This window comes from Giraffa tippelskirchi, chromosome 11, assembly GCF_054371585.1.
Source record: "Giraffa tippelskirchi isolate mGirTip1 chromosome 11, T2T-mGirTip1v1.2.pri, whole genome shotgun sequence".
NCBI classification, from domain to species: domain Eukaryota; kingdom Metazoa; phylum Chordata; class Mammalia; order Artiodactyla; family Giraffidae; genus Giraffa; species Giraffa tippelskirchi.
The window spans coordinates 93,254,839-93,266,108 of record NC_137285.1 but is presented as its reverse complement, the minus strand read 5'-3'; the positions used below and the strand labels follow the sequence as shown (position 1 = coordinate 93,266,108).

At 43.5% G+C, this 11,270-nt stretch overlaps 1 protein-coding gene across 1 annotated transcript in view; it reads left to right on the top strand.

Annotated features, from left to right (window-relative positions):
• The first annotated feature begins 3,932 nt into the window (after nt 1-3,932).
• Nucleotides 3,933-11,270, top strand: part of SLC35F2 (solute carrier family 35 member F2) — a 63,232-nt gene continuing 55,894 nt past the window's right edge. Inside the window, exon 1 of the mRNA XM_081545342.1 lies at nt 3,933-4,048. Within this exon, the coding sequence (XP_081401468.1) occupies nt 3,951-4,048 (98 nt within the window). The 5' untranslated portion in view covers nt 3,933-3,950. The remainder of the gene's footprint in view (nt 4,049-11,270) is intronic.

The following is an 11,270-nucleotide window of genomic DNA, read 5'->3' as shown; positions in this document are numbered from 1 at the left end:
TGCAGCACTTTCACAGCATCATCTCTTAGGATTTGAAATAGCTCAGCTGGAATTCCATCACCTTCTCTAGCTTTGTTCCTAGTGATGCATCCTAAGGCTCACTTGACTTCACACTTCGGATGTCTGGCTCTAGGTGAGTGATCACACCATCATGGTTATCTGGGTCATTAACATCTCCTTTGTATAGTTCTTCTGTGTAGTCTTGTCATCTCTTCTTAATATCTTCTGCTTCTGTTGGTCCACACCGTTTCTGGACTTTATTGTACCGATCTTTGCAGGAAATTTCCCTTATTATCTCTAATGTTCTTGAAGAGATCTTTAATCTTTCACATTCTATTGTTTTCCTCTATTTCTTTTCATTGATCACTTAGGAAGGCTTTCTTATCTCCCCTTGCTATTCTTTGAAACTCTGCATACAGATGTGTACTTCCTTTTCTCTTTTGCCTTTAGCTTCTCTTTTTTTCTCAGCTGTTTGTAAGGCCTCCTCAGACAATCATGTTGCCTTTCTTTTTCTTGGGGATGGTTTTGATCACCACCCACTGTACAGTGTTACAAACCTCTGTCCATAGTTCTTCAGTCAGAGTGGTCAACACTGAAATCAGATTGATTATATCCTTTGCAGTCAAAGATGGAGAAGCTATATACAGTCAGCAAAAGTAAGACCGGAAGCTGACTGTGGCTCAGATCATGAATTCCTTATTGCAAAATTCAGACTGAAATTGAAGGCAGTAGGGAAAAGAACTAGACCATTCAGGTATGACCTAAATCAAATCCCTTACGATTATACAGTGGAAGTGACAAATAGATTCAAGGGATTAGATCTGATAGACAGCGTGCCTGAAGAACTATGGACTGAGGTTTGTGACATTGTATAAGAGGCAGTGATCAAGACCATCCCCAAGAAAATGAAATGCAAAAAGGCAAAATGGTTGTCTGGGGAGGCCTTATAAATAGCTGAGAGAAGAAGAGAAGCAAAAGGCAAAGGAGAAAAGGAATAATATACCCATTTGAATGCAGAGAGATAAGAAAGCCTTCCTCAGTGATCAGTGCAAAGAAATAGAGGAAAACAATAGAATGGGAAAGACTAGCAAACTCTTCAAAAAATTAGAGATACCAAGGGAACATTTCATGCAAAGATGGGCAAAATCAAGGACAGAAATGGTATGGACCTAACAGAAGCAGAAGATATAAAGAAGAAGTGACAAGAATACATAGAAGAACTATACAAAAAAGGTCTTCATGACCCAGATAATCACAATGGTGTGATCACTCACCTAGAGCCAGATGTTCTGGAATGTGAAATCAAGTGGGCCTCAGGAAGCAGCACTACGAGTAAAGCTAGTGGAGGTGATGGAATTCCAGTTGAGCTATTTCAAATCCTAAGAGATGATGCTGTGGAAGTGTTGCACTCAATATGCCAGCAAATTTGGAAAACTCAGCAGTGGTCATCGGACTTGAAAATTTCCATTTTCATTCCAGTTCCAAAGAAAGACAATGCCAAAGAATGTTCAAACTACCACAAAATTGCACTCATCTCACATGCTGGCAAAGTAATGCTCAAAATTCTCCAAGTCAGGCTTCAACAGTATGTGAACCAAGAACTTCCAGATGTTCAAGCTAGATTTAGAAAAGGCAGAGGAACCAGAGATCAAATGGCCAACATCTGTTGGATCATAGAAAAAGCAAGAGAGCTCCATAAAAACATCTACTTCTGCTGTATTGACTATGCTAAACTTTTGACTGTGTGGATCACTACAAACTGGAAAATTCTTAAAAAGATGGGAATACCAGACCACCTGACCTGCCTCCTGAGAAATCTGTATGCAGGTCAAGAAGCAACAGTTAGAACTGCCATGGCGGATTCATGTCAATGTATGGGAAAACAAATACAATATTGTAAAGTTAAAAAAATAAACAAACAAACAAACAAAAAAAAACCAGTTAGAACTGGACATGGAACAACAGACTGGTTTCAAATCAGGAAAGGAGTACATCAAGCCTGTATATTGTCACCCTGCTTATTTAACTTCTATGCAGAGTACATCATGCGAAATGCCTGGCTGGATGAAGCAGAAGCTGGAATCAAGATTGCCAGGAGAAATATCAATAACCTCAGATATGCAAATGACACCACCCTTAGGGCAGAATTTGAAGAACTAAAGAGCCTCTTGATGAAAGTGAAAGAGGAGAGTGAAAAAGTTGTCTTAAAACTCAACATTCAGAAAACTAAGGCCATGGCATCTGGTTCCATCATTTCATGGCAAATAGATGGGGAAACAATGGAAACAGTGACAGACTTTATTTTGGAGGGCTCCAAAATCACTGCAGATGGTGACTGCAGCCATGAAATTAAAAGACACTTGCTCCTTGGAAAAAAAGCTATGACCAACCTGGACAGCATATTAAAAAGCAGAGATGTTACTTTGCCAATGAAGACCTGTCTGGTCAAAGCTATGGTTTTTCCAGTAGTCATGTATGGATGTGAGAGTTGAATCATAAAGACGACAACACTGAAGAATTGATGCTTTTGAACTGTAGTGTTGGAGAAGACTCTGAGAGTCCCTTGGACTGCAAGGAGATCCAACTAGTCAATCCTAAAGGAAATCAGGACTGATGATTTGGAAGAACTGATGTTGAAGCTGAAACTCCAATACTTTGGCCACCTGAATGAAGAACTGACTCATTGGAAAAGACCCTGATGCTGAGAAAGATTGAAGGTGGGTGGAGAAGGGGCCGACAGAGGATGAGATGGTTGGATGGCATTGGCGACTCAATGGACCTGCGTGTGAGCAAGCTCCAAGTGTTGGTGATGGACAGGAATACCTGGCATGCTGCAGCCCATGGGGTCGCAGAGTCAGACAGGACTGAACAATTGAACTGACTGTCTGTAAGATCTAATCCTTTGAATCTATTTGTACCTTCCACTGTATAATCGTAAGGAATTTGATTTTGGTCATACCTGAATAGCCTAGTGGTTTTCCCTACCTTCTTCATTTTAAGTCTGTATTTTGCAATAAGGTGTTCATGATCTGAGCCACAGTCAGCTCCCTGTCTTGTTTTTGCTGACTGTATGGAGCTTCTTTATGTTCAGCTGCAAAGATATAATCAATCTGATTTCCGTATTGACCATCTGATGATGAGCATGTGTAGAGTTGTCTGTTGTGTTGTTGGAAGAGGGTGTTTGCTATGATCAGTTGTCTTGGCAAAACTCTGTTAACCTTTGCCCTTCTTCATTTTGTACTCCAAGTCCAAATTGGACTCTACATACACCTTAATCTTGTCAGTAACCCCAACCTTTTAAAACTTTGCAAAAGAAAGCAAGAGTCTTACTGCCTTGAGCTTTATCACATCCCCCTGCCAGACTATATGATCTTTACCTGTTCACCAGGGACGGGGCATTTTTCTAGAAACGCTAGCCTTCTGGATTCCCCGTTTGCCTGGCAAAGAAATAAAGCCACTCTTTCCGTCTCTATGGTTCTGTCTCCCTATTTCTGTTTGTCATTGGTACATAGAGAGTCAAGCTTTTGGCGGCAGTAGCTAAATGACTGCTTCTTAGGTTAGTACACTGCCATAACCTCGATTCACCTCATTTGCTGATTTTAAATAAAGGACCGTAAGAACTTGGAATGCATACTGGGTGTCGCCCAGCAGTGAAGATCCACTGCCAAGGCGGGAAAAAAAAAAAAAGCGCCCTTTCTCCTGCTGCTCCTTGCTGTCGGAGGTGCCAGACTGTCATCTGCAGATGGATCGTCTGGCCCTAGGGCCTTGACAGTTAATGATTTGCCGCAGAACGAGTCCGCCCAGCAGAGGTGCGAGAGGGAAGCTGGTGAGAGCGAGAGCGCGGACCCACGGGCCGAGCCGAGCCCCCACCGGCCGCACAAGCGCCGCCTCCCGTCTTCCGGGACCCGGCAATTCTAGGGGTTCCGGGCGCCGGAGACCGCGGGGCTCCCATGGAGGCCGCCTCGCCGGCGGGACCTGGCGGCCGGCAGCCGCACGCTTCGGGCTCTGCCAGCCTGCTGCTCTGGATCAAGGGCAAACTCTTCACCTGGTGAGTGGAGGGCAGTGCTCCGCGGCCGGCTGAGCTGCGGGCGCCGCAGGGAGCACCCCGGCTCGGACTCGGCGGCCGCGTGCGCTGGGGGAGCTGGTTCAGGCGGCTCAACACGTGCCGCAGGGGGTTTGCTCTTTACTGGCTTTGTGAACGCTTGGCGTCTCTCCCCGGGCTCCCTCTTAGAAATCGTGGGGATGTGTTTCAGAGGATTTGATGGGAAATTAACTCTTTGGGCATCTTTAGGTCTGTCCCCGGTGGCCTCTCAGCCTGCAGGGGACGGAGCCCCCAGGGATGCTGTGAAGGAGGAGTCCCCACCCTCTGGCTTGGTAGGTGGTTGAGCTCCTCTCCCTGGCACCAGTGCCCACATTCCTCTGCTGCGGAGCCCAGGCCACTAACAGTTGAGTTCACCCAAGTGAAAAATCGGGGTTGAGTTTTGTGGTGCTGCCTGGAGGTAGTCGAGAGCCAGCTCCTTCCTCGGGCTGAGATGAAAGGCGACGCAGCCACCTTCGGGTCCAGGGTCCAGAGAAGCTGCTTTGTTGTCACCATGCTCTGTGGAAAACAGAAGTGTGTTTAAGGGATTGGGAGAGACTCTGGGTCGGGGAAAGCATTTGTGTGGTCAGTGGACGACTTGTATCCTGGAAATAGAGATAACTCAGGATCTAAATAATGAAAGCCAGCATTCATGGAGCATTCACAGTCAAGTACTGTGCTTAGGAATTTTTATGGATAATATTATTTAATTCTTACCACTGTATGAGATGGCATTGTTGTTATCCCTACTTTGCCGATGGAGAAGCAAAGAAAGCTAACGCAACTTCTCAAGGCCATGCAATGACCTGTAAGGAATGACGCCTGTCCACCCCAGTCTAAACTGACCTTAAGTGCTCCTGGCCACTGGCTCATTACGACACAGGCATTTGGTTTTTCTTCTTTTTCTTTTTCAGATTAACAAATCGAATTTTTCACAAAAGGTTGTGAAAACTATGTCTTGAAAAGTCATACCATTTTCAAAACTAGATCAATAATGGTGTATATATGTTTGTCATGTAAATAAGAATAGTTTTAAATAGCTGTATATGTTTAAAGGGGAAAGATGGCCAAAAATCACCTTGTATTATCCAGCAATATACAGTATGCCTGATAATTTAGCCAGAAGTTCTCAGCTGGGAGGCAGTGTCTAAGAGTACATGTCTTAGAGTAATGTCTAAGAGTACAGACTCAAATCCTGTTTGTGCCACTTACCAGCTGACTTATTGTGGGTGAATCATTTAGCTTCTCTGTGCCCCAGTTTTCTCACTTGTAGAATGGGGATAATAACAATACCTATTTTGTTGTGACATTGTGGAGATTAAGTGGCTACACAGGAGTGGCAGACAGCTTGCTTCATGATACTATTCATAGATTAGTTTCATTCATCATCAGCCCCCAATTCTTGGGTAATAGGAAGGTGTGGTGTTGCTTTAGAAGATAACAGCAACCCCGAGACAAGACAGACGATACAGCAGATTAGTTGAGCAAGACATAAGAAAGATGAGCAATATTTTTTTTCTAATACCTAATGCTCTAATATTTTCAAAATCTGTTCTGTTTTATTAATACCAGGAATATCTCATAGCTTCCTAGACATGAGATTTCTTCTCTCTCCAAACACACTTTCTTTTGTTGCCTCCCTTATTGACTTTTATTTTCTTCCCTGTGTGATAGCTATTTGTATGCATCTTACATTCCTGATGGACAAAGTCCTTAACAGCAGGAATTCAGATCTCCCCGCCCCCACCACAATCCCATAAATGAATGAATGAATAAGGGATGACTAGAGTTCTTGAGACTTCCTTTCCATTCTATCATACTCCCTACTATCTTCCCTTTATTGATCTTTATTCTGAGGGTCTTGGGCTGGAGCTTTTTTTTTTTTTTTGGCAGAGCTCTTTTGTTCATTAAGATTTTCAGTCCTACCTCTGGCAACTGTCCAAACATAAATTCTGATTTGCAGTTTCTCTTTGTCTAACCCAGCAATCAGAAAAATGCATTTTACCCAATATCCAGTACTCCTTATATTTAGTATTTTAAACTTTCGGTGTTAAAACTCATCTCTTCTATTAGACTTCAAGAGGTGAAGTAGCTCATTACCTTAGGAGCTTGGAGGGAGCTGGGTGGAGGAATGGCTCCAGGCTAGAAAGCCTGAACCTTTTTTAACTTCTCAGCACTGCAGGAAGTTGTTACAGGGATGGGCAGTAATGCAGTGTAGGGAAGAGGTAAGGGTGGACTTTAAAAGCCTTCCACGTGGCCTCTGGCCATTCTCCGCCCAAGGATATATTCCTATTCCTCCCCCCTCACTCCCCCAGAACAGTTCTAGGAATAACCCAAGGGTCATTCCTGCTTATCACTGCTCCTTTCTTCAGGTCTATTTGGAGGAATATGAGATGGCTGCCAGTGCTTATTTCTCTTCTTCACAGCGCTTCCAGAATGTATCTGAAGTCTACCTCCCCCTCCAATCCCTATTGTCACTACTTAAGTTTAGACCTTTATCATTACTTGCACTTTTGTCACAGCTTGCATTCATGCCTTCACCTACCCTAAATCATCTCATTATAGAGGAACCAGAGTAATGCCAAATAACACTGAAGGGTACCAATAACCTGCCATCAAATGAGAATTTTACCCCCAATAAGGTATCCTTTAGGCTTCCCTAATAGCTCAGTTGGTTAAGAATCTGTCTGCAATGCAGGAGACCCTGGTTTGATTCCTGGGTTGGGAAGATCTGCTGGAGAAGGGATAGGCTTGAAACTAACATTTCATCAGCCCTTATAAAAAGTTTTTTTTAGCCCCTTTGATAGCAGGTTGGACTTCCCTGGTGGCTCAGACGGTAAAGCGTCTGCCTACAATGCGGGAGACCCAGGTTCAATCCCTGGATCGGGGAGATCCCCTGGAGAAGGAAATGGCAACCCACTCCAGTACTCTTGCTGGAAAATCCCGTGGATGGAGGAGCCTGGTAGGCTACAGTCCATGGGGTCGCCAAGAGTTGAACACGACTGAGCGACTTCACTCGCTTTGATAGCAGGTAAGTAATTTGCCTGAGGGCAGATTGCTGTTGATGATCTCACAGAGGCAGCTGTGAGCAGGGGCCTCAGATCTTAATTCCCTGCCCAGGAATTGAACCTGAGTAGTGCAGTGGTAAAGAATCCTTCTGCCATTGTAGGAGATGCAAGAGACTCAGGTTTGATCCCTGGGTCAGGAAGATCCCCTGGAGAAGGGAAGGGCTACCCACTCCAGTATTCTTGCCTGGAGAATTTCATGGACAGAGGAGCATGGTGGGCTACAGTCCATAGGGTTGCAAAGAGTCAGACATGTGTCCCACTTAGCAAACAGGAGACCGGTTGTAAGTGTCTGGCATGAAGCCCATCTTTTTCTTACTCTAAGAAATGTAAATGGGTGGCCAGTTGTAAATGCCTAATTGTGGCCCAACTGTCTCCTGCCTCAGGGAGAGGCAAAGCTGAGATAGTTTCATTAAATTCACGTTGCTGTTCAGTCGCCAAGTGGTGTCCGACTCTTCGCAGCCCCATGGACTGTAGAATCATTTGATTCAAAACTAAACTATTTTGCAGTACTATTTCAGAAATCTCACTGCACCATGTTGAAACCTTTTGGCTTCCTCCCATTACCTGCACAGTGGTTTGCAATTTGGGGAAGCTCTTGGGGGCCCTGAAGTTTCCTATGGGTCCATTATGGGGGCAAGATGGGAAACAGAAGCTGGTGGGCTCCTGGGCTGACCTTTGGCCCCCACTCTGTGGCTTTGCCTGTTTTACAGTTGGGCTTTTGTGCAAGATGTTTGAAGACAGGGTTCTGCAGTTAAACCAAAGCTGAGAGACACTGGTTACCGAATGGAGCTCGAGCTGTGGCTGTTGGCACTGCTTCTGGCCGCTGTTCCCTCCTTTTCTTTCCTCCCCCTCTCCCTTCCTCCCTCCTTTGTGTTCTTCTTACCTGAACACAATTATTATATTTTTAGAGGTTTTTATTATAATAAAATATATTTAATGTAAAGTGCACCGTTTTAACCATTTTAAGTGTCTAATTCAGTGACATATTCACAATGTTGTGCGTCCATCACCACTCGCCATTTCCAGAACCTGTTAATTATTCCAAATGGAAACCCTGAACCTGTTATACCCTAACTCCACATCCCTTTCTCCCCACAGCTCCTGGCAACCACCATTCTACATTCGGTCTCTACAAATTTGACTATGCTAGATCCCTTTTATAAGTGGAATCATGCAATATTTTTCCTTTTTTTGAGAACTCAAAGTTCTTGACATGAACTGTGAGGCTCTCTATCATTGGCCCACTTCCCTCTCCAGGCTCATTTCCCAGGACGTCTGTCTTTCACGTGCGGGCCCAGCAACACCCGCATGCCTCTGAGTCCCTTGCTGCTACACGTCATGCTGCTGCTGCTGCTAAGTCGCGTCAGTCGTGTCCGACTCTGTGCGACCCCATAGACAGCAGCCCACCAGACTCCACCGTCCCTGGGATTCTCCAGGCAAGAACACTGGAGTGGGTTGCCATTTCCTTCTCCACGTCATAGTCCGCGTCTTTCTACTTGTACCTCTCTCCTTGAATGCTTTCCTATCTGACCTCACGGCTGCTTAGAGACTCTTGTAGACAGCGCTAAGTTAGGCAGTCTTCTTCCTTGGCTCCTTGCTGTCTCTGTTGGGTGCCCTTCCTTTATGCTCTTCTGTACCTGTTTCCTAACTCATTACGTTACCATTCTGTAACAAAAACATAGTTTTCATGAGCTACAGCTATGGAAGAAACAAATTGCCTCTCAAGGTAACTGCTTGTGTACATTAGTTTTGGTAAGTTTATTAAAAAGTTATAAAGCTTCCTTATATTATTATTTACTGAGGAACATCAGAGAAAATGAAGCACTTCATGCAGGTGAATTTTACAGGTAACTTTTGACTCACTTGTTAAAAAATATTAAGACTTACTTTTAAACCCAATCAAAATGGCATTGTTTATGTAATGGATTACTCACTTCTGTTGTCATAATTTTGGGCAACAGTTCTTCACCATTTAATTGGTTTGTATCCAACAACTGTCTAGGTTAGGCCAACCCACTGAATTACTTAGTGAGTCCATTTGTAACTAATTCTGGAGATTTTACCAAGGGAAAGATCCGTCATTTAGAAGTCTTCATGGTATATTTAAAATAGAAACGAGACTACTTGCCTTTTAATAAACAAAGTGCATTCAACATAGTACCTTTCCTTAATGATTCAGTTCAGTCGCTCAGTCGTGTCCGACTCTTTGCGACCCCATGAATTGCAGCACACCAGGCCTCTCTGTCCATCACCAACTCCTGGAGTCTACCCAAACCCATGTCCATCGAGTCAGTGATGCCATCCAACCATTTCATCCTCTGTCGTCCCCTTCTCCTCCTGCCCCCAATCCTACCCAGCGTTAGGGTCTTTTCCAATGAGTCAACTCTTCGCATGAGGTGGCCAAAGTATTGGAGTTTCAGCTTCAACATCAGTCCTTCCAATGAACACTGAGGATTGATCTCCTTTAGGATGGATTGATTGGATCTCCTTGCTGTCCAAGGGACTCTCAAGAGTCTTCTCCAACACCACAGTTCAAAAGCATCAATTCTGCAGCGCTCAGCTTTCTTCACCGTCCAACTCTCACATCCATACATGACCACTGGAAAAACCATAGCCTTGACTAGACGGACTTCTGTTGGCAAAGTAATGTCTCTGCTTTTAAATATGCTATCTAGGTTGGCCATTATGATAATTAAAATTATTCTGCTGAGTAGTCATAATATGGTCAGAGGCCATTTGAGTTAATATTTTGTCTTATTTTTTTTGGACTTCTTTCTCACAGTTGTCACACATGATTTTTTTCTGTATTATGGAGCATATCTAAAAGTCTACATTTTTCTAGATTATGACTTCTAACCTATTAATTCTGTAGAAACTAGATAATCCATTTCTTAGAATTGCTCATAGTCAAAGTATAAATAGGCTCTGTCTAAAGATTTAAATGGTTTTTATCTTAATAAATTACAAAAACTTTATGTCTATAGATTGTGGGACTTCTTTTTAGATGGTTACAGGGGTCTGTGTTAATTAAAGTCATCAGATAAGTAATATGTCATGAAAACTTGGTTATTTATGCCAATGATGCAGAGAAAGATTCCATTAAAAACCACCTTTGAATCTCAGAGTTCTTTCTAGTCATTTCTTGGAAATCAGAGTATTTAAGGAACGTATTGACTCAGTTTCTTCAGTCCAGCAAATCCTACAGAGAGCTCGAGGCTAGTTTTATTATGCTATATGATTTAGAGCTTCCCAGAGTAGTACTGTGCAAAAAAGTACTACAGAATATTTTTTCTTTTTGAGTTTTTATTTTATAATGGAGTATAGCTGATTAACAATGTTGTGATAGTTTCAGGTATACAGCAAAGCTACTCAGCCATATGTATACATATATCTGTTGCAGGAAGGGGGACCCCTTCTAGGACCCAAGAGAACTGTTGTCTAACACTCGGAAATGAATTGTCCAAGGAGGCATACTTGCCGACAAAGCAAAAGATTTTATTGGGTAAGGGTGCCCGGGCGGAGAGCAGTAGGTAAGGGAACCCAGGAGAACTGCTCTGCCATGTGACTCGCAGTCTCAGGTTTTATGGTGATGGGATTAATTTCTAGGTTGTCTTTGGCCAACCATTCTGACTCAGAGCCCTTCTTGGTGGTGCATGCATTGGTCAACCAAGATGGATGCCCGTGAGAAGGATTCTGGAAGGTAGTTTGACACGTGGTGACTCCTTTTGACCTTTCCTGAACTCTTCTGGTTGGTGGTGGCTTATTCCATGTTCCTTACTAGGACTTTCTGTTGTAAAATAACTCATGCAAATGGTTACTATGGTGCCTGGCCAGGGTAGGCGGTTTCAGTAAGTGTGCTTGCCCTAACATATCCATTAGGAGAATATTTCTTAAGCCTTTCACTGTGGTGTCAAGTCAGAGATAAAACAATGTTAAAAGCCAATCTTTGTTGAGTAAACTTTACTTAGTATACCCAGAGCAACCTCACTATTTCAGGACATCACATGGATTAACTCATGTAATCCTTACAGTAATCCTCGTCAGTGTCATACTGGCATTGCCAGTCCACTAGACACATTTGGAAGCTGAGGCACTGAGAGGTTAAATCTTATTCCCTAACAGGA